The sequence below is a fragment of the Vipera berus genome, assembly GCF_964194415.1.
Source record: "Vipera berus genome assembly, chromosome: 1".
Taxonomy (NCBI): domain Eukaryota; kingdom Metazoa; phylum Chordata; class Lepidosauria; order Squamata; family Viperidae; genus Vipera; species Vipera berus.
Genome location: NC_138202.1, coordinates 274,869,979 through 274,894,452, shown reverse-complemented (window position 1 = coordinate 274,894,452; position 24,474 = coordinate 274,869,979). Strand labels below are relative to the sequence as shown.

The 24,474-nt window shown below is 39.4% G+C and overlaps 1 protein-coding gene across 1 annotated transcript in view; it reads right to left on the bottom strand.

Annotated features, from left to right (window-relative positions):
• The window catches only part of CCDC170 (coiled-coil domain containing 170), a 63,014-nt gene that overhangs the window by 16,678 nt on the left and 21,862 nt on the right, over window positions 1–24,474 (bottom strand). Inside the window, exons 4-7 of the mRNA XM_081313304.1 lie at window positions 23,688–23,832; window positions 17,145–17,330; window positions 8,526–8,831; window positions 542–742 (exon numbers count right to left, since the gene is read on the bottom strand). Coding sequence (XP_081169430.1) covers window positions 542–742; window positions 8,526–8,831; window positions 17,145–17,330; window positions 23,688–23,832 — 838 coding nt within the window. The remainder of the gene's footprint in view (window positions 1–541; window positions 743–8,525; window positions 8,832–17,144; window positions 17,331–23,687; window positions 23,833–24,474) is intronic.

Genomic DNA, 24,474 nt, shown 5'->3' with positions numbered 1-24,474 from the left:
TTATTTTAATTTAAAATATATTAAGTTCCCCTGCTATATTCTCTCTAGTGCTGGCAACTTCCAGGAAAATTTACTTGGAATACTAATCCCAAAACAGATTGCCTCTTGGGGTCTAAAACCGGCAGTGAAAAATCTTCTAGTAAATTATCTCTACAAGATCCAAGATTGTTTTCTTAGATATTTTCTCTGCTTGTTGCTTACCATACCGCCTAAGACTTCAGTTTTGTAGTACTGTATGATATAGTCAAAGAACCCTGAATGGATATGTACACATTTTATGCTCAAATCACCATCCTGACCATACTGAAAAATGATTGTTCCAACAAATTTTACTAATGTGAATACATCTATACCAGGGGTCGGCAACCTCGGCTCTTTTATGACTCGTGGACTTCAACTCCCAGAATTCCTGAGCCAGCATAGCTGATCTATACCAATGTAATGAGATCATACATTTATTTTTGGTAAAATCAGGACTACATCATTAAACTAAGCTTTCTCTGCCTTGCCTAGTACCCTTCCTATAAACATAAGATATTACTTGTTGTTTCTCATGTTTCCAAGCATCTCGCATCACATCTCCAGAAACCAGCTCTCCTTCTAGACGCATCAACTGATCATGAAGCATTTCCGATTTGTTTTCTGATTTTTTGGCTCTTTGCAACGCCTCCTGGTGCAACATCGTCTCAGTCTCCAGAGTCTCGGTAAGTTTGCTTATTTGGGCTTCAAGCTGGGATACCATCTGGAAAACAAAAGTAAACTTAAATAAGAGATTGAGGATGAAACTAATCTGTGGCACAAGAAAAATCACCAATTATAAGGAGCAGTAAAATGCTACTCAACAAACAGGAAAAACATGAACACTTACTCAAAAGGACTTAATGTACTGAAATAAAGAGTTATCACAGTGTAGCATATATGTACTATGGTCAAATTCACAAAACTCACCTAGCTTCAATTTCTTTCCCTGGATCAGTTGAAAAAAAACACTTTCTCCATTGGCTGAAGTCCTATATCATACAAAGCTATAAATTGTGGCTTATGAACTGCAAAAGCTAGATTCACACAATATGCTAAGCCAATCGCAAACAAACCACAATTAGAGCAACCTGTGAAGCAGACATTATATTAATATGCACCTTGAAAATTCAAATAAATATTCTACTAATGAAAATGGGTCAATACATACTCAAAGTTTATTGATAAATAATGGTATAAACCTGCCAGAAAACCATTGTTACACTAATGCAAGAATATTTACAGGTATGCCAGAATCTGATATTAATTTACATTAGAAAACTTTTTTCTTTCTTTCTGTTCAATCATGTCTGATTCTTGGAGAATGCCTGGACAAGTCCCCACACTTTTCTTGGCAAGATTTGAGAAGAGGTTTGCTATGGCCTCCCTCCTAGAGCTGAGAGAAAGTGACTAGAGGGCCTAGAACTCATAATCTCCTGTTTTCTAGCCTGTTGCCCTAAACTGGCTCTCAGAGCAATATTTATTCCATTATTAAACTTCAAGTTATGGAAAACTGAGAAATTAATGCAATGTTAGTTTTTGGTGTACAGTGCTTCCCTTGTAATGTCCCATGCTTTCATTTAATTCTTGAAAATTCTATAAAATTCAGATAAAACCCTTGCCGGTACCTCATAGCATATTTTAGAAATTATTTGCTCCAAATGGCTGATGCAGTTTGACTATGGATAAATACCATCTCTTTCTGTATATGGGCATGGAAAATCTTTTTTTAATTATTTCAAAAGACACTGCATATAAAAGTACAGAGGTTTCCTAAATGAATGAATGATAAGAAGATGGGCAGGAAAATAGGACACAAGCAAAGGTGAGATTCCAAGTTCTACTGTCTATAGAGACCTGGAATAAAGACATACTGTACATAGGTCTCCTAGGGTTTTCCTTCAAGAAGTCAATAAGACCATATTCTGATCAATGCCCACACCCAAAATCAAGGGGATGGCTATTGAATACATTGGCTTAATACCTTTTAAGACAGGGGGTTGTCAAACTGCCAGCCTGTGGGCCAGATGCATCATAGCGAAACCGCACCCACCCCATTGCCGGCAATGGCAAAAAAAGTCACGACATGTCACGACATGTCACGTGACGTTACAAGTTTGACACCCCTGTTCTAAGATATAACATATAACATTTACTTTCTATAGCTCTGTAGGGTTGAATCTCAATCAGTTAAAATGCGGTAAAACATTTTAAAATTAAGCTTGACATGGTTGTGATGCCACAGATTTTAAGCCAACTGAAGGTAATAAATAAAACCTAATCTAGCTCAGTCATAGCCAAAAACAAAATAAATCCCATTACACAAAACCATAGAAACAATAACATCTGTCTTAAATATGCTTTATTACTTGTATGAACCTTCCATAAATCTCCAGATGGATAAAGTGAACATTATTGGATTCTATTCATGAGATTGTTCAGAATTAATTGTATTTCTTTGCGGAACTTTATAGCTTATTTTTTGTTCATATTCAGTCCCCCACCCCCACCCCTTGAAAGCTGTTAAATAGTTACCCTGACTAGCAAATGCAGTCCTTGTGTCTGCAAGCTGGCCTCAATTTTCCTAGCATTTATGCAGGCAGTGTTCACTAAAAGCTTCAGCATTTAAAATTACAAAAACTCAAATACAGATCGATAACGTTACACAGGATGAGACCCCAAGACCCCATCTCTCTGTATGGAGATGTTATGAAATGTACGAACAGCAATACTGTACAGACAAGCAAATGGCAGAACTGCAGCCAAGAACACCAGCCAAACCTTAGGCACACATCAACCAGCTTCTAAACCCTGGTTTCTCCAGATGCCTTAGGTGATTGCTCTCATTCTTCCCTGTCAACACAGATGAAACCATCTGTGGAATTCCAGACCCCAAAAGATGAACAAGGCCATTTGTTCTCAGCAAAAAAGGGGGGAGGCAAGGGAGAGAGAAGAGAAAATCCTGCCAGTTCTCTACCAAGATGCATAAGCTCCCAACACAGCTGAAAGCATACCAAAAGGACTTCAGATGCCCTGCAATATATTTATAGCTATTAAACCTGCAATGATTCTTTAGCTTGAGATAAGAGAATTTGTTTTCAACAAAGATACTCATTTCCCAGATGTTCAGCAAGGATAATAGTCCACGCAAAGGAACAATGCATGCAAGTTTTCATTTTAACTCTGTGAGTACACCGTGCACCATACATTTCTTCAGTAATAAGATTGAAAGGAACTGGAAACAGGTGGCTCATCATAACTTAGTTCCAACCAAACAAAGTGGAGAACAAATAATTTAAGACATTTTGTCCAAGGGATAGAAATGATTAGCTATAGCACAAACATTACATTGTATTCTCCTTTTGCAAACAACCAGCAAAAAGTAAGTCTTGCAAGATGCTGAAGCACAGCCAGACACATGAAATAATTTAATAACAATACGTTTTTATACACAATGATATATAATGGACATGTATATGGTGCATATGTGTTTGTGTGTGTGTACACACACCACATACGACTATTTCTGTGTGTTAAAAAATCCATACATGGTTTTCCTGCCTGCTTTTCTAGATTCAGTAAGCCAGGAGTTCAGTAAGGCAGAGCTCACTAAATTGGTGAATACATCCAAACTAACTGTGTAGAACACAATGTTCTTTCCTCCTGAGGAATAATAGTACAACATGCTGAAGCCCCTTCTGCTGTTGTATATAATAGTCTGAGTTCCTCAACAAAAATACCATATACAATTGTATATGGTATCCCAACATCACACTTAGCCATTTCTGAATATTCTTCTTCTTATTGGGGATAAGACCACGAAATATAAACAGAACTGCGTGGTACCTGTTGTTACATATAACCACTGCTGCAAGATTGGCGTGGGTCCAATATTGGAAGATGGATGTTAGCCCACCCGACCAAATAGTAATTCAGAAAATAATGAAATGTGCGGAATCAGATCGGCTCACTATGATGTTAAGGGGACGAGGGGACACAGATTATTATTTGTCTTGGAGTCAATGGTACAATTGGATGTCAAAAAGAGCTATTAGTTGAACGTTATTACTTGTTATATGCAATAATTTTTCCTTTCTTGGTGGTTGCTTTCCTATATGTAATGGGACAACCTTATTTCCTCCTCGCAATGTGATATAAACCGCTATTGACTTAATGTTTGCTTGATACACAAATAAACAAAAAATTAAACAAAAAATAGTCTGAGTTCCTGAGTTCCAAATTCAAGCTTTCCAGAGGCTAAAGTGAACACTTCCTTGCTGGTGGACATCATTCTGGAACAATGTGAATAGGACGTTCATCTTTTTCAAATCTATTCTGTGCTAGGAATGTGTCGCAGATTTTCAGCAAATGCATTTGACTTTTTTTTTCCACCTTTGGTTTTATGAAAAACTGCAATTTCCTTTGGCCTGTTATAGTACTCTTAAACATTTCTGCCAAATGTATTCAGGTACAGGTGGAGCACTTAACCCCATTGTCAATCCTAGCAATGTGCTCTTCTTTCACTAATGAAGCCTCAAATCCTCTTTCTGTTGTAACCAAGGCATCCATTCTTCTTCCCATGGGGATGTCACCTCGATGTGTTTTCTTTCTATAATATGATGTCAAGTGTGTATCAGTGTAGAGGGATTGCATAAGCAGCTTGCTGAATTTGAAAGGTTCCATAAGTTTTATCATCCTTTACATTTCTAACAATACTCTTCGTCACAAGCGGTAGCATAACTAGGACATTTGGTATGATTATTTTTCATCTTTCTGCTATAGGCTGCTTAGAGCCATATGGAGAGGAGTGGCATAAAAATGTCAGAAATGAAGAGAGAATGCTGAAAGCTTTTACAACATTTCCGCTTTACCCTGATCCTGTCCATATGTGCTTGGACTGTAACTCCCAGGATTCTGGTTGGGAATTGTGGGAGTTAAGAGTCCCAAGACAGGCAGCCAGAAGCAGGTTGGGGTAAAAGTATTTCTGCCTCTCTCTCCCAACCATACATGTGTATTCCTCTGCCTTTGGGAGTATTTTCAGGACTATTCAGGAAATAGCTGTGGTATTGCAGCATAGACAATTGAGCCAGCTCATTGCAATAAATCACAGAGGCAACTGTTTACTAAACATCAAGCACTCAACTTTATATCCTGAAAGTTTAGTGGGCCTTTTTACTGCACTAATAGCTATACTCAGTTTTCTGACCACAAGCTTGGATTATTCAATTGGAAATTTACTTGTTAAGGAATTTTTTTAAAGGATTTTATAGCACATTTGGATTATCCAAAGTTACTTAAACTACAATTGGGTCATCATACAGAAAACCAAGAAATTTAAAACGTGTCCATGAGCAACCTCTACTGGATCTGTGACATAATGTACCCTCAATGCAGAGGAAACTAGACTGTATTGAAGGGCATTTGAGGCATCTTGCAATAGGCCTTGACTTATGACCACAATTGAGTCCAAAATTTCTGTTGCTAAGTGAGACATTTGTTAAGTGAGTTTTGCCCCATTTTATGACAGTTCTTGCCACAGTTGTTAAGTTTTTGTTAAGTGAATCCCTGCAGTTGTTAAGTTAGTAACATAGTTGTTAAGTGAATCTGGCTTCCCCATTGATTTTGCTTGTCAAAAGATTGCAAAAGAGGATCATATGACCCCAGGGCATGGCCACTGTCATAAATATGAGCCAGTTGCCAAGCATCTGAGTTTTGATCACATGACCATGAGGGTGCTGCAACGGTCATAAGTCACTTTTTTCAATGCAATTGTAACCTCAAAAGGTCACTAAATGAACTGTTGTAAGTCGAGGACTATCTGTACTAATTTTGCCTGCAAAGAAATATAATCCAAGCAAATGCATTTATAAAAAGATTGTGTCAACAAATGTGGAGCTGGATTTATTATCCCAGGGGTATCTCAACAGTTGATTAATAAATATCTGCAAGAGATATTTAAATCAGGCCTGTTGTTTGCCATTGCTACTTACTCATAGGATATTAATGTTCAAGCAGAATATTTGAAGAGGAACTAAAGAGCCTCTTGTTGCGAGTGAAGAAGGAGAGTGCAAAACTTGGGTTGAAACTAAACATTAAGAAAACCAAGATAATGGCATCCAGCCCTCTCAATTCCTGGCAAATAGATGGGGAAGAAATGGAGGTAGTGACAGATTTTGTTTTCCTGGGCTCCAAGATCACTGCAGATGGGGACTGTAGCCAAGAAATTAAAAGACGCTTGCTCCTGGGGAGGAAAGTCATGGCAAATCTAGACAGCACACTAAAAAGCAGAGACATCACCCTGTCAACAAAAGTGCGTATAGTCAAGGCTATGGTCTTCCCAGTTGCAATGTATGGCAGTGAAAGCTGGACCATACGAAAGGCTGAGCGCCAAAGAATTGATGCCTTTGAACTATGGTGCTGGAGAAGACTCCTGCGAGTCCCTTGGACTGCAAGGCGATCAAACCGGTCAGTCCTAGAGGAGATCAACCCTGACTGCTCTTTAGAAGGCCAGATCCTGAAGCTAAAACTCAAATACTTTGGCCACCTAATGAGAAGGAAGGACTCACTGGAGAAGAGCCTAATGCTGGGAAAGATTGAGGGCAAGAGAAGAAGGGGACGACAGAGAATGAGGTGGCTGGATGGAGTCACTGAAGCAGTAGGCGTGAGCTTAAATGGACTCCAGAAGATGGTAGAGGACAGGAAGGCCTGGAGGAACATTGTCCATAGGGTCGCGATGGGTCGGACACGACTTCGCAACTAACAACAACAACAGAATATTTGACCAGAGTGGCTGGAAATCTGTTGGGTTATAGCCCCAGTACATATGACTGTACTAGATTAAAGCTGTTTATTATATACGAAAGGGCTCTATTTTATTCTCAGGCGGTTTAAAATCTGACCCTGAAAGAAGGGTCGGTTTGCTGGTGAGCACTATCACCCAGATTATTTTTCCTTTTCTTCAGAATTAGGTAAGACTACCTTAATGCTGAATCAATCATCTTCTAGAGTTGATCATGAAGTAGAAGACTTATAAAGTATACAATCCAACTAAGATAAAATGGTGCCTTCGGAAAGGATGATCTTCACCCTTTGTTAAAAGGTCCAGTTTCTCACTGCTAGACCTGGCTTTATCAGAGGTCTTCAAACTTGGCCCTTTTATGACTTGTGGACTTCAACTCCCAGAATTCCTCAGCCAGCATGCCTGGCTAAGGAATTCTGGGAGTTGAAGTCCACAAGTCATAAAAGGGTCAAGTTTGAAGACCCCTAGTTTAGAGGCTCCAACAGCTCCTATTCTACCATTTATTACCAGAGGAAAAGATAATAAAAGGCTTTCCCTCAAATTATATTACCTCTGGATAGTGAAGGTGGTTTTAAAAGTTAACATTAATAAACATTAGAAGGGGATGGGAGGAATGCACGGCCGCAAACATTGCTGCTCAAAAGCATGAACACTCAATTCATGTTTTATTTCCTTTTTCCTTCCTTCTTCCACCTCATATTTTTTAATCAACTGTTTTTTATTCTTACTCTTTTTGCCGAAAGGCAAGGAGGGAAGAAAAGGTTGCATACATTTGTATTTGCACACTTCTGAGCATTGGAACGATGTAATTTTGTTAGTATAAGCGAGGAGAGGAATTTTCCTTGCATTTTAGAGATGGCGTTTTTTACAGGCAATTAGTATTAATCAGTAGTTACTGATTGATTATCAGTAAGTTGGGCCTGTGTTGGTGAATGATGATGATGATTAATCTAGAAGTTTATTTGGAGAGAGAAATTGCCTTAAATTCGGGGCATTCTTTCTTTCATGTAAATACAATAAAGTCCGTGATATGAACAGTCAAGCTGAAAAGCGGTTGGGAGTGGGGCAAACTAAACATCACCAACTAAGATGGGGGATGGAGGTGGCAATGTCGCCTTAAGCCAACAAGAAAAAAAAAAGGGGGGGGGAAGAACCGCAATATATTTATTGTAATATGAAAAGCCTGTAGCAATGACAGTTAAATTACTAACCGGGACTGAACAGTGTACAATACACAACAAATGATCACCTTTCCGTTGCCCTTTGTTTGTAATGATTTTAAGGATGGGATTATAGGTATGGGTCTCTAGGGATTCTTTCCCCCCATTTTATTCCTAGATTTTATTCTGCTTTATTCTGCTGTTCAAAGTGGGCAGGATATAATGTAAAATAAATAAATAAATGTCACCATGCGCTCCTTTTAACAGACTGCAATTTAAAGATGTGCTTTGCTTTAATGGGTTCTCCTTTTTTTTCCCTTGTGATTTCTCCTGCAATCATTAGATACAGAGCAACTGCTATATAAACTGTTATATCAAAATAAAACAACGGCATGTCTTGTCAGTTTAGATTACAATTGCATCAAATGTCATTCTGTCACCACTTACAGTCAGACAATCCTACCAATTCGTGGATTAATTTGAAGTGAACTAAAATAAAATCTATAGACAGGAATAAACTAAGGCCACTGAAGAAAAATAAGACATACTCTTTTTTTGTTCTCCTCTCTGTGGCACAACTCTCGGATTTTTTCCACAATGTCTTCCTTAGATGGAGTCGCCACAATGGGATTACATCCTAGCAAAGTCGCCATTTTGTCTTTGAATTCATGGTGCAGCTTTTTTTCTTCCCTGGCCTGCTCTAGACAAGTTCTCAGCTCCGATTCTTTTTCATCGCAGTGGACCTTTAGTTGGCTCAATTCTTCCCAAGCCCGTTGGCTGGCTGCCAGTCTGTCTTGGAGGCTTCTGATCTCCTCCTCAAGATTCTGCTTAGCTCCTGCAATGTTTCTTAGGTCCTAAAATAAAAAAAACAATAATAATATTTACAGAGGAAAACAATGGTTATTTCACATTTCCAGGAGAATAACAGATACCCAATGTGCACTATTAGTAAAACTTGCTTTCAAGAGATGCATGGATAGTTTCTGCTGAAAGAAAAACTATGAATCCAGAGATTTGGAACAATCACCTCAATAAGTGCCAATGGGTAAACCTTCAAAGTCCTGCCATTGACTTTTGCCATGATTTTCTTTCAATATAATGTAGGCTGGACCCAAATAATTTGATAAGTACAAAATACCTTTTATTTATGGAAGGTCATTGTGGATCCAAGCCGCCAATGATTCAGCATCAGCAAAGGAATAGGGGGAACTTTTGATTTGTTTCTTGCCATACTGAATAAAGTCAATCCACCCAAACCACAAGGCTGAAGGCGCTACTTTTTAATTCCCGCCAAAGTCTTCACATTAATTTAACTCCCCGAAAGACATTAATTGGGGCAAATGATGCAAACCCTGACATTTGTAGAATGTCACCATTATGCAAACTGGTGTGAAAGGTGTCATTTGCTTTATTTGTTATACAAATGAATTACTAATACAATTTAGTACTAATATGATTTAGTACTAATTACTAAATAATTTATCTTAGACTTAACAAACATTCAGGATTATTAGATAACTTTGAATGATGTGTTAAATGAAGGTTTTTACTGTAGTGAATTTAATTCACTTAGATGGCTGCCCATCTATCCATAGTTATTCTGGATAGTTAACAACAGGTAAAAACACAGCTGACAACTAAAATAAAATACATAACTGGCAGCAAAGTAAAAAAAAAATCAAACTACAATTAACACAACCATTTTACAGGCTCCGACTGACAGATACAGCCAGGGTGGGGGCTAATCTGATCTCAAGAAGGGATGATGCTCCATAGGGCAAGGTCAAAGACAGACATGACTCTCTTCTTGGATCCCTCCAGATGACCTTCCTTAAATGATGGGGCCCATAATATGCCTCTTCTGCCAGATCTAATGATATGAATAGAAACAATTGGTCTAAAGCACTCTTGGACTTTTAATGGCTCTTCATATGTAAGCTTGAATATAAGTGTTATATGCAAAATGTTTAAAATGACCTGTTTACCTGCTAGTCCACAAACACTTTGGATTAAATTGTATAAAATATATATTGGATTATGGCTTGTTGAAAAGAAAATGTTGGGAACAACTGTTGTGGAACAGAAGCTAGAGACTTTTGATTTTGATTGTTTTGTCTCTGCCTGTGTGTGTGTGTCTCTGTGTGTGTGTCTGTGTCTGTGTGTCTGTGTGTTTGTGTGTTTTAGGAGAGCACTACTTTCAAAAGCCAAAATGACATTTGAGCTGTGAAGGATCAGAATTATTTATGTAATTGTGCCCATGTTAAATGCAGGTTGTTTTTTTAAAAAAAACAGTTAAATACATAGTTGTCACCATTCAAACCTATTCTAATTGGGGCCATCACATCCAATATTATCTGCTTTTCTGCATTTTGGCATGCTTCCATTTAATTTAATTTAATTTCCCTGGTACTTTTCTTAAAAAGATTTGGCAGGAAGGGGAAAATTACTCTAGTGACAAGAAATAAATTACAGTTCTTATGGAAATTAAGGAAACATTTTCGGATTGCAGTATTATTTCAATAAACGTTTCCTCTTTTTGTCACAGGCAAGTACAACATTGCTTCCCCGCTCTATAAACTATAACAACTGCTATCTTATTTTTGGGGGGGAAATGTTCTGTATTGATACCACACCCAATATGGTAGGATCCAGAAAGGGGAAAATATGCTATTAGTAAGAACTAAAGTACCTATCAGTCTACATTATTTAAAACCTGAATTATTACAACATTTGAAGAACTTTCAAAAAACTGACGGGATCTCAAAGTGGCTTTTGAGGAAGGGATGTGATTATTGTAAGTATGTTGCTTATCTCAAGAGAAATAAATAACTGACTGAATAATAAAGAGAAAGATAGCCAACCCAGAGACCAAATTAAACATCCATTTGGCTTTTCTTTTTTTCCAAAGCATGATTTATTATTATAACAGTATAATGAGGTGGCAGAATTATTCCCTAAACTTTGCTAACTCACTCTTGTCTGCATGGAGGATATTTCCCCTGTGTTTGCAGGTATTTGTTAAATCTATATTCCATATTTCTTCTTAGTGCTTAAGACAACTTCCATGGGAAACGACACTCATTTTATTCCCACAACAGCAATGCTGCATGAGGTAGACAGGTGTCAGGCATGAAGACCCACATGAGAAGGTCGAACTAAACAGATTTATTGCTACTTATGCCTATGCACAGGAATCTTTTCAAGGAATGGTTAGCACTTGCTTGGAAATTCGATAAGGGTCAACAGAATTCAAGGGCGAGGTGGATTTAATCTACTTGTGGCTACACAGGAATTCTAGGTTGCTGCTCCCTCTTTTAACTCTGCCCCAAGGTTCTGCTACTTCTTGGGCAGAGACAGAATAATTGGCCCAAAGTCATATTGAATTTCCATAGTTCCATGAGTTTAAACTTGAGGCCAAATACAACTTCCTCACACAGGAACTATCTTCCTTCCTTTACTGAAGACTTTGTGGTGTGTGTGTTTTTTCTGAATAAATCCAGGCAATGTTAAACTCATGCACTCTTATGCAGATTTCCAGAAGTTCTTTTTGCATGCTCTTTCACTCTGCATCTCCATGAACCTGGATATTGCTGCATCAGATCTAAAAAAGTGGTTACCAGTCCATGCATAGTTGCTAAAGTGTAACATTACTTTAAACAAAATAGAATAAAAATAAAATAAATCTCGTAAGTGAGCTGAACAGACTGAACTGGAAAGAAAATATAGGAGAAATATAGAAAGAACAGGATCTTTCTGTATGAAGCTAGCCTGCTTTTATTTTTAGAAACAGCAGATTCCATAAAAACAGTATGGCAGATAAGCACAAAAGTGTCTTGCTCCAAATAAATGGGCAAAAGAGAAGCAGCTAAATCCCATAGTTAGGCTCTTCTCACAATCTTGTGTTTAGGAGCTTCTTGATTGGATATATATGTTAAAGAAATTGATCATCTGAAAAAATTTTTTTTTAGAATTAAAATGCATTGAGGGAGCTGGTTGGCATGCTTTTTAATTTGAAATACTTAAGGCAAACAGAGTGATTACAAACAGCCAGCATGGATTTAATGACGGTAAACTATGCATTCCAGAATATGCTGGTTTTCTTCTTTGATAAAGCATTACAACATAGTTCTTGGCATTGTAATTTGAAGAACTTACAAAGGGGAAATTAATTAAGGAGCAACGTGATAAAACTGAAAGAAATACCATATGAAGCTGAAGGAGTTTTATGTTTATTGCACAGATAAATGTTTCTTCAAACATTTTAAAACTTTGCAAGAAAAAAAGCAGCAAAACTAATGCATCAGACCAACAGGGGAGTTAAACAGAAGACCTGATTAAAAAATGGAAAATAATAATAATAATAATAATAAGAAGAAGAAGAAGAAGAAGAAGAAGAAGAAGAAGAAGAAGAAGAAGTAGTTGTTGTTGTTGTTGTTGTTGTTGTTGTTGTTGTTGTTGTTGTTGTTGTTGTTGGAAGGGACATTGGAGGTCATCTACTCCAACCCCCTGCCCAGGCAGGAAACCCTATACCATTTCAGGTAAATGGCTGTCCAGTCTCTTCTTAAAAACTTCCAGTGTTGGAGCATTCACCACTTCTGGAGGCAGGTTGTTCAACTGGTTAATTGTTCTGTCAGGAAGTTTCTCCTTAGTTGTAGGTTGCTTCTCTCCTTGACTAGTTTCCATCTGTTGCTTCTTGTCCTGCTTTCAGGTGCTTTGGAGAATAGCTTGACTCCCTCTTCTTTGTGGCAGCCCCTGAGATATTGGAACACTGCTATCATGTCACCCCTCACTCTTCTCTTCGTTAAACTACACATACGCAATTCCAGCAACCGTTCCCTGTATGTTTTAGCCTCCAGTCCCCCAATCATCTTTGTTGCTCTTCTCTGTATCCTTTCTAGAGTCTCGACATCTTTTTTACATCGTGGTGACCAAAACTGGATGCAGTATTCCAGGTGTGGCCTTACCAAAGCATTGTAAAGTGGTATTAGTACTTCACTTGATCTTGATTCTATCCCTCTCTTAATGCAGCCCAGCACTGTGTTGGCTTTTTTGGAAGCTGCAGCACACTGCTGGCTCATATTTAAGTGATTGTTTACTAGGACGCCGAGATCCCTCTCACAGTTACTACTATTGAGCAAGGTACCACCTATACTATACCTGTGCATTTGATTTTTCCTGCCTAAATGTAGAACCTTACTTTTTTCACCATTGAATTTCATTTTGTTAGATAGCGCCCAGTGTTCGAGTCTGTCCAGATCCTCCTGTATTTTAAGCCTATCTTCTGGAGTATTGGCTATTCCTGCCAGCTTGGTGTTGTCTGCAAATTTGATGAGTTCTAAAACACCAAAATAATATAAGAATTCTAATTCTAATTCTATCTGTTTTGTAGATGAAGAAATCCTTAGCATCTTTATAAAAAAAGTTGAGTTGATTGGCCCATAAATCTGAGCACTGTTGTATCTTCTTTACTGAACTGATTGGAGGACTATTGGAACACTCACTGTGCTACTTTGCAAATCACGCTGTGAATAAAGTCTCACATTTTTTTTCTGACTTGGATGCTAAAATCGATAAAAAGCCAATAGAAATGTCACTTGCAACCCTGTGTCTCATTATTAAAGATGTTTTCAAGTGTCTATAAGTTTCAGATATGGACAGAATTCTTCCAGCTACCAGATCTATTACATGTACAATGTTAATTATGTACAAAGTGCATTACTTGCTTAAAAATGATAGTCTTCTACCACAGGCTAGCTTTGTTGTTATAAGATGTAGTTGTGACATCAAGTCAGCATTTTAAGACATAATAAAAACATAAAAGTGTCTTTTGAAAGCAATCCTTTGGGGGGAAATGTTCTCTGTTTATATAATATATAAGAATTCCAAACTCTTATATATCAATAACAACCAAAAAAAATCAAAAATCAACAAATGTAAAATCAGTATAACAAATCATAACTGTATATTGATAGCTCACACTGGAAATAAATATTCCCCAACACAATAGAACAGGCTCAGTTATCACCCCAGCCCGACTAATCTAACACAGTTTACCAAGTCATATCATTTCTGTCCACAAAAACATACATTTTTATCTTATAACAAAACAGAAAGCACAGTTCATCAATAAGCAAATTTATTTATTTATTTATCAATGGGACTTATATCCCGCCCTATCTCCCGAGGGACTCAGGGTGGCTAACAACAACAAAGATTAAAGGTCTCTGTACAGTAAATTAAAATTAAAAATTGAAATAAATTAAAGATTAGAGTTAAAATTGTAAACATAATTAAAATCCCTGTCAGTCCAGGTCAGCCTGGTGGAAAAGGAGTGTTTTGAGGCCGCGGCGAAAGGACTGGAGATCTTGGGCCATCCGAAGCTCAGGAGGGAGCTGGTTCCACAGGGCTGGTGCTCCCACAGAGAAGGCTCTTCCCCTGGGGGTCGCAAGCCGACATTGTCTAGCCGACGGTACCCTGAGGAGGCCTTCTCTGTGTGAGCCTACTGGGCAATGGGAATTCATTCCCGGCAGCAGATGGTCCTGCAAGTATCCCGGGCCTAAGTCATGTAGGGCTTTAAAGGTAAGTACCAGCACCTTAAATCTCACCCAGAGGGCAACCGGTAGCCAATGCAGCTCACGCAGGAGGGGTGTAATATGGGAGTATTGGGGTGCTCCCATCACTACCCGTGCAGCTGCACTCTGCACCAGTTGAAGCTTCCGGGTGGTCTTCAAGGGCAGCCCCATGTAGAGAGCATTGCAGTAGTCTATACGGGAGGTAACGAGTGCGTGGGTGACTGTACGTATGGCATCTCAGTCCAGAAAGGGGCGCAACTGGTGTACCAGGTGAATCTGGGCAAATGCCCCCCTAGCCACGACTCCAATATGATCTTCAAAACTGAGTTGTGAATCCAGGAGGACGCCCAGGTTGCGTGCTCTATCAATGGGAGGTAACATCTCTCCTCCTATAATCAAAGATGGAACCTCTTGGACTAAACGAGATGTCGGTACGTAAAGCCACTCAGTCTTGGCCGGGTTGAGCCGGAGCCTGTTCTTTCCCATCCAAATCTGTACCGCTTCCAGGCAATGGGACATCACATCGAGGGCATCACTGGGTTGGTTCGGGGTGGAGATAAAAAGCTGGGTATCATCAGCATATTGATGATACTTCACCCCGAAGCCACGGATGATCTCTCCCAGCGGCTTCATATAGATGTTGAACAGGAGGGGCGAGAGCACCGATCCCTGAGGCATCTGTTTAAGTTTCCAATGCCTCATAAAAGGTTAATGGCAAAAACAAAATAAAACAAAATGTTCACGTTTGTAGTAAAGTCACTGCCGTATTTTCCATTGTGGTTTTAGCCATCTGGCGCCCAGACACACTTGTCAGACGCTGTATATGTACAAAACCTATAGTCCAAAAGGCCACACTTTAAAAGAATTCTTAAGTGCTCGATAGTTCCTGTAAACAGAGGTATCAACTATCCCGATCACTTTTCAGGACTTGTGCTGAAAAGCAAAATTAAAAGAAGAGAAAGCCTTTTCTACCCCTGCTCTAGTATCGACACAGCAGCATCAATCCAAATCCAACTATCAGGAAGAGGATTCCATGAATGAAAGAATTAGCAACATTGCCTCCCCAAAAGGAAAGGTATCTTTGAGTTCTTTAGGTTTAATTTCCAATACTTTACACATTTCTGCATTCCGTTGAGTTCAGATGAGATTTTAAAGGCTTTGGCAAAATCTAAATTTGTTGGGACGTTCAGCTCCTACAGAAGCTCCGTCTTAACCAAAGATAAAAGTATCAAGGTTTCATTAACAATCCTTTGATTGGTGCCTTGACTTTGCTATGGACAAAACTTTTTAAAAACTGGTACAGTATGTGACTCCAACCTTTGGGGGGGAAAAAGTCCTGCAGGGAAATGTCACCCCAAGGATCAGAGGCTACCTTGCAATCCAGTGCAGCCATCATTTTTCGGTCTCAATGAGAATATCAACCTCCTGGAAGACCTCTGGCTAGGTTTTTCATAAGGTCAATATTCCCATATACAAACAACAAAAATCAGGATAGTTAGGCAGTGTCCATGAAATATCTAGTCCCTCTGGCAATGTTAGCAAGAATGGCCATGGAGGCACAGACTCCCAACCTTGAGTGCTGCCTTCACAGCCTACATTTACAGTGCCTGACAATGGGGCTGGGTGGTGTTGCTGCTTACACACATTATAACATGGAAAGGTTCCAGGCAGTGGTTGGATAGGAGGAAACCATGCAGTGAGCCACCTGGAGTGCAGCAGATTGCCATCTTCTGAAGGCTCCTCCATGGGACTTACCTGTATATGTCAGCTTGCTGTGTCTTCTGTTGGCTCAAGGTGGAAATTATTATACTAAAACATACTTAGTTCAACAGTAGCCTTCTTCAGGAGAAGGCCAACCATGAGATGGAGATTTTATTATGAGGATACATCTTCAATGAAACACTGAGTGTTTTGCACATATGAATGAACCTATTATATGTGATTTTATTTATTTATTTACACTACTTTGAGGTCAGAGTTGCCTCCAACTTCCAGTGCTTTTACTGAACAGTCTGGATTTGTAATTTTACAAATTCAACTGCAGAAAGAATTGACAGCATAGGATAAACATTTCAGAAAATTTGGGAAAAACTTTTCGTGTGAATGCCAAATTAGATACCCAGTTGGACTTCAGCTCCCTGGATCCCTTGTCTCCGAGCACAAGGGATTGGATGGTTGGATCTGAGGGGAGCTAAAATGTAAAATGTCAGGAGGACATCAATTTGTCTAACTTTGGCTTAAAAACTGTCTACCGTTAACCGTCCCCCAATACTGAAAAGCAGCTATCTGATGGATGACGCAAAGAAAAGAAAAAAAAATGCGAGTTAAAGTTGATCCACATCACCAATGCTGTAGTCCCAATTTGAATAAGAGACTCCTGTACACTTCTGAAAATGAAAAAGGGGGAAAAAAAAGATAGTTCTGATCCCAGATCTCAAGTACTCCTATCTAGGCAAGACCTCAGAAAACATTTTGGAATAGACTTTACAGGGAATTCACACCCACTGTTATGCAGACTTGAATGCACAAACAATTAAACAACACCTCACGTATAAAGAAAGCCCTAAAGTCATAAACATGCACTAAAAGACATACATCACTTAGCTTTTCCATGTCTTGAGAGCAAGCTGCTGCCTTCTTTTGCTCCTTGTTCACTTCTGAGACAAGCCTCATGATGGTTTCTCTGTTGGCTTTCAGTTCCATCTCATGAACTGTTACGGTCTCTCTAAAGGTATCTATTTGTCCTTTGAGCGTGTCATTTTCTTTACGCATTCCACGGATCTGGAAGCACCAAAGTGAGATATGGTGTTCAAATGGGTAATTTAATGTTGTTTTCAGTGTCACTAAAGCATCAAGTTAAATAGTTTTGCTTCGTCATATTTCAGTTGTACCGTTAAGAGGGAGACTTGAAATTGAGCATTTTAGTGTCTGCACTGTCCTCTCTGGCCACATGTTAATACTTTCACCTTGATAATAGAATTTAATCTAGACTTCCTTGTATAGAGATGCAGGAGAATCCCCATTAGTTTATAAAATAGATGCTTTGCTTGCTATTAGGACCTGGGGAATCATCTTCACTTGCATTTATGTTGCTGTTGCAAATTTAGTTCATTTTTACACCACATTTTCCAGTCTCCAACTCCCATCATTATTTCTGCCCCCAATTTTCCATTTCGTCCAGACTGTTTTTATGACCATTTTTGCATTTTTCATTTTCCATGTTCCATTTGTGCAACTTCCATTATAGGTATGATATCACTCTCACCAATGGGACTGGTTTTAATGATAAGAAACATTCTTCTCTGGCTTCCAGAGGAGGAAGTAAGATCTACAAGCAGGAAATCACAGATCCCCCTCCACCACAGGCTATTTGTCAGTGCATATGGACACAAGTGCACAGCTGTGACTAACCCACAATCTTTATTGGGAAGCCTATATTCCTTGAACAGCTGCTCATATAATTGCCAGATTCAAAATAAAGTAAAGCAAAGCAAGATGAGAAGACAGTACTTTGTTTTTTTTTGTTTTATTAAAATCATCCACAACTACATCATAACAATCCATTGCAGTGCTTATTAAAATTCTTTTAAAGAAATGCAAAACATAATAATAAACATTCTAATGATTTAGACAAGTTGCTGTTACAATGTATAATCAATCCTTCCCGTCACCATCCCTTTTTGTCAACCATTCATACCACGGTCTCCGAGATAAATAATAATCTGTATCCCCCTTATCTTTCAACAGCATGGTCAAATGGTCCGATTCTGCACAATCAATAAATTTCTTGATTAACAAATCCTCGGGAGGACTAACAGAATTCTTCCAATATTGAGCCCATAATATCCGTGCCGCCATTAACAAATGCGACATCAAAAACCATGCAGATCTATTCAGATTGTCTGGTTTTAAGCCTAACAAAAACATCTCAGGAGTCAGTTTAACAGAATGTCCTAAAATCTCATTCAACCATATATGAAGCCGATGCCAATACTTCTTTGCTTCGAGAAGACAGTACTTTGTGTGCACCCTAAGAACACAAAGAATAAACCACCTGGGACTCTTACTTCTATTGTTACAGCCCTACACCATAGTATATGCCATTTGATTGCTTGATAATGCAACAGATACCACAGTCCTTTCATTAATATCTTCCCACCAAGGAAAAGAAACTGCTTTTGGGGGGAAACGTACAATGTCTAAGATACCAAAGTGGTTCTAATGCAGATCTGGTTAAAATTTTCTACCGCTTGTAATTAAAACTTGGAGAAAATGGTTTAAAATAACAAATCAGAGATTAGAAACCAATAGGTTGCACCCAATGGTGAACGACAACTTTTCTGACAACCAGTGTACGAGAAGTGTGTACCAGCAAGTGAGAGCAACAGGCCTCATCCTCTTGCACAAAGACCATAGGAATCAAGTGATCTTCGTGCAAGAGGTAACAAAACTCATCTCTTCCTCCTCATATGAAGAAGACAATTTTCTAAGTATGCTTTTGAGAGTGGACTCAAAAGTAAAATAAAATGTATCTATTAAGATACATTTTCGGCTAGATCAGGGCTTTTCAACCTTTTCACCTATTGTACCACTTTTAGGATATGGCAACATCCGAGTCACCTAGCAAGGTGTCAAAAACTTGATGACCAAAACAAACACACCCAAAAAGGAAAAAAGTGATGAAGTACAGGTAGTCCTCCACTTACAACAGTTTGCTTAGTGACTGTTCGAAGTTACAATGGCACTGAAAAAGTGCCCCCCAAGTCATAGCTGAGCAAGACACCTGCCTGCCTGGCGACGCTCTTCCTCCTGTCCGAGGTTTTCATTGTTGTGAGCATTTCTGTTGAGGATTGACAGCGGGGGTGAGGTGAGGGGGGTGTTTGGTTTTTATTTTCCCCCCTCTGCTGGGTGGTTGCAGCAGGTTTTGGTCACTTCACATGACCCTGGGACACTGTGACCATCATAAAGATGAATCAGTTGCCAAGCATCTGAATGTAAATCACAAGACCCTGGAGATGCTGCAACATTCCAGCTGATCGGCACTTCTTCTGGGCTCAGCAGAAGCGCCAGGAACAGCGCCAAGCTCCAGCTGGAGCCTGGTGCTGATCCTGGCACTTTCGCTGAGCCCTGACAGCCCTGCAGCTCCAGCCATCTCTCGCTCAGGCTTGTGCGGTGCTGCCACCAGTTCAGTTCATTCCCCTCCCCCGCTACCACTTCTCTAGGTTGGTCGCATACCACCTGCCATCTGCCAATGTACCACAGGTGGTACCTGTACCACTGGTTGAAAAGCCCTGGGCTAAACAACTGCATAATTATAGCTCAGACTCAAAAAGTAATCTAGATTTTGTCTGGTAGAACAGTTAAACTAGTGTCTGAATCATTCCTTTTGTCATTCCATGCAGTCTAGATCAAAAGTAGGCTTTAAGCTACACTGAACCTGCCATGGGACACTTCAGCAGGCTAAGACAGGGCTCAGAAAATATTGATCTTTTGTATCAGCCACAATTAACTAGGGTCACCCATTGTGTTAATCTACAAACTCTGGTTTACAAACCACAATGGCTGGTTTTTACAGCCTGCTAAGCCACAAAACCACATTAAGGCTTTATGGCATTATGCAGGGATCCAGTTATTGTCTTTATTTCTTGTCTTATTGCCATAATTACATCCTTCTTTTTTTAGTACATCTTTGAAACCAAAGCTTTCTGCTAGCTAGGTTTTTTTCCCCAGACTCACCACTTGTAATGATTTATTTATGATAATTATAATAGTAATGCTATTACTGGCTAAAGTATTAGTATTTTATCATAATATTTTGATTTGTGCTTTATCTGGCATTGCTTTTACTGATTTTCTTATAGCTGTTATATTGAATGTAATCCATTGAAAATGAGAGTCTTAACATGATGCCTTCTGCCCACTTAATATTTCCTATTATTACAATGTATGTGCTGTGTTTTTTTCCTGGTTGTCTTACATTTGTTCACAAACTATAAAAACATACTGATGTGTTAAAAGCTTTACTGAATGCCCAGGTAGAAGAGTAACTATTAATAAATATGTTAAAGAGAAGGTGTGCAATAGTGGTGAATGGTTGCTTTTATTTATTTGATTTATTTTTTATTATCAAATGTATATATCATCCATCTTGCAGTTTGGGGCAACTCTAGGCAGTTTGCTTTTAGACTGGCCCCAGCTGTCCCTATTTTTTGGTTTCATCAATCCTGAAGACACTGATTTGGGATGTCAAGAAACAATAAAACAGCTCTCTGTGATTTAACACACACTCTCTCTCTCTGATGCATTGTCAACAACTGGATAAAAATAAAGATGTGTTCAGTAGACTTCCAAATTTTTTTTCCAAAATCTACAAGTAGTTAAGACAAAAAGTTCTGTGGGTCTGCAGAAATTCTGACCTGGGTGGAAGTCTACAGTCAATTTCAAAAGAAATTGTCCCCAAAGATGAAGCAAACTAGAGCTACCAGATCTTGGCTGCAAAACTCTAGACCAGAGCATACAGTAGATAACAGCAAACAGTTCAGTGTTTCCATATTTCTCTGCTGCCATTACATAATTATTTGACTTTCTGCAACCAAGATCTGGCACAAAAGGGAAACAGGCTGAAGATACTTCTGCTCATATTGAAAATTTGAGCCCCCAAATGCCTTTTACTTGCTTGGTTGAATTTGTGAGCTGCAGCCTTATTTAAAGAAGAAGAAAAAGCTGGCTGCAATTAACATAAATTGGTTACATCCAGACCAGATTACTATTTATTTTGAAGAGCTGAAAACAAATTAGAACTGTAGACTGGTACATAACTCATAATGTATATGGGAACTATGTAGGTTGATCATATAATACCAATTTTGCATTATTTAAAGGCTAATTCAAAGCGCAGGTTCTAGCATTTAAGGTCCTAAATCAGGTGAGAATGTGTTTTTATTCCCTGGGCATATACACACCTGCCCAGATAATAAGAATGGCTCCATCAGGAAAGGTATTTTACAGGTAGTCCTTGACTTACAACCACAATTGATCCCAAAACCTTTGTTGCTAAGCAAGACAGTTAAATGAATTTTGCCCCATTTTGCGGCTTGACTCATTTGTAAAGTGAATCTGTCGGGCCTCGGGAGCCTGACACTCGAAGGGGGGCCCCTCCACCCCCCCGGCGCACCCTGCCTTCCTCCCGCCGACCTCACCAGGCTCCATGGCGGCTCGGAAGGTTCTGGGACCCGCGCCGCCACTCCCGCTGCCTCCGGATGCGCCGCGGCTGCTGACCTCGCCCGGCGGCACGTCTGCACACGGCTCCCCGGCTCGGAAGGCTCCGGGACCCGCGCCGCCTCTCCTGCCGCCTCCGGACGCGCCAGGGCGCGGCAGGGAGTGGGTGCGGGGGAGGTGCACGGTGGCGGCAACACATGGGAGGGGGCTTACCTGCCTGGGCGACGGGCGAAAGGCCTTGTAGGGGAGGGGTGGGGAAGTTATAGAGAGTGGGAGGGCGGGGGCGTGTTTGGGTGGAGTATGGGTGGGGTTTTTGGGTGTGTATATAATAGCGTTGGCTGCAGGTAGCGGCCAACGCTGGCTTTGTTTCTTGTTGCGGCTGTTGCCCTGAAGAATAAAGTGCTTCTAGACCGCAGCGGAAGTCTCTCGTTCCTGTGTTCGGCACCTGCCCTGCTTGTTGCAGGACGAGTTTTGACAGAATCACTGTGGCTGTTAAGTTAGTAACACAGATGTTAAGTGAATCTGGCTTCCTCGACTTTGCTTGTCAGAAGATCACAAAAGATGATCACATGACCCTGGGATGCATGTCAGTTGCCAAGTGCTTAAATTTTGTCACGTGACCCTGGGGATGCTGCACGGTTGTAAGTTTGAAAAACCTTCATAAGTCACTTTTTTCAGTGCTATTGTAACTTTGAACAATCACTAAATAAATAGCTGTAAGTCGAGGACTACCTGTATTGTTCCTTTGGATTCAGAATAAAGACTTACAAATCACTTCCAGAAAGAAAGGTTGCTAAGAGAACAGGCAATTGACAGCTAGCAAGAAGGGAGAGGGGAGAGGAGAGGACTACTCTGACAATATGTGTACAATTGCGCATGGAGGAAGGGTTAGATTGGTGTAACTCTTGAAAGAAAAAGACTTGTAAGCTATACTATCTGTTCATGAAAATTTATTTTTGAATACAGTTCTACTACCTGACCAAGAAAACAGCAGACAGACAAGCAATGTAACATCAAAACTCAATGTGTGATCTCTACATTTATTATTTGGGATAGCGAAGATGTCCATCAGAGTCCCTGAAATAATCTTGGATTAAATTATGCCATATTTATCTGAATTATACCTGAGATGGGACTTGTTCAGTACCAGAGGTAGACCCTTTATGGCTTAGCCTCACTTTACATTAACTGCAGCACAAATATGTCCCATAATTATTTCCATGGGACCTGTCCTCGTGATGCAGACTTTGCCTCATCCCCAGCACTTCCCCAGTGCTTCCATTGACCTAAGCCCCCTCCACCACACTTACAGGAGAGCAATCAGTCTGGTAAAGCTTTTTCCTGCTGGCCGCTGACACAGATGGAAGGGGAGGTGAAGCCGAGGGAATCTCTTGATTGCTGCTCATAAAGTATAAGGACAAGATCATTCACAAGCTTTATTACTGGGGTAAATTAGAGCTCAGGTGTCAGGATAGGAGAGTGCAAATTATGCAGATATATTATTCTGCTCACCTGAGGACTGCAAGAATGCACCTTAACACTGCTAGGACTATAAAATTCTGTTCCCTAATAGCACCCTCTCCCTGGCAGCTTTAAGCTGCCCCTGAAGATTTCATTTTTATCCTTCCTAGCTTTTTATTATCTTTCTGCTGGCTCCATGATGTTTTCAGGTTAATGCTGTGTTTTATTAAAAACAACCTTTATAACATTTTTATAGTAAGGGCCCACACGAGAGGCTACAGTAAAGCCCAGAGTGGAAATAGATTTAATAAAAAGTCCTGGAATGAAGATCTGAAATCCTATTTAATTCAAAAGATTCCACTCATATAATAGATGTCTTTAGGTGCTTTGCTACTATTTCTGTAGCTTAATTTGAAGAGGCACATTTTACGTATTATTATATAATTTTTAAAAGAAAACCTTGGAGAGCAGATGTTCTGGTGATTCCTCGTTTCCTCTTATGTCCACTTCCAGAAGATAACCAAGTTGTCCAATGAATTCATTTTGTTCTCTGCTGATCTTAGATGCATAGGATTTGCTTTCTTCAGATTTATTCAAATATTTTCTAATTAGGATTCAAAACAAAGCAGAAATAATTTTATTTGTAAGAAAAATATAATGTTTATATTAACTGTGATTATCACGATAGCATTATGTCAGACCAAGAACACATAATTTCATTAACTTAGCTAAGCATATATCTACCACATATTGCTGCGGATTTAATTAATCATATCCTCAACTGTGAATATATAAGAGAATAGATATTAGAATAAGAACCAGTTTGGTGTAGTAGTTAAACCATCAGACTAGAAACCAAGAGACTGTGAATTTCCAAGAAAACTCCAGGGACTAGTTTGGCTAATTGTCAGGAGTCAAGATCGAATTCATACAGAGAGAGAGATAACATTTATTGTCATTTTTTACTGTGGCACAACGGCACACATCAAAAATGAAATTTAGTTGCCTGCTCTCAGAGTGGAACACATACATGACACACACCTAACCATACTATATACACATATGTATAGACCCACACCCTTACATATACATAAAAAATAAGTATTAAATATTAAATATTGTCCATCTTAAATATATAACGGAAGGAGGAAGCTTGAGAGTTCACAAGGTTAATGCTGTATGGAGTGAAACTATGGCTGAATCTGGATGTTCTGCTTCGGATACCACGAAGCCTCCTCCCAGAAGG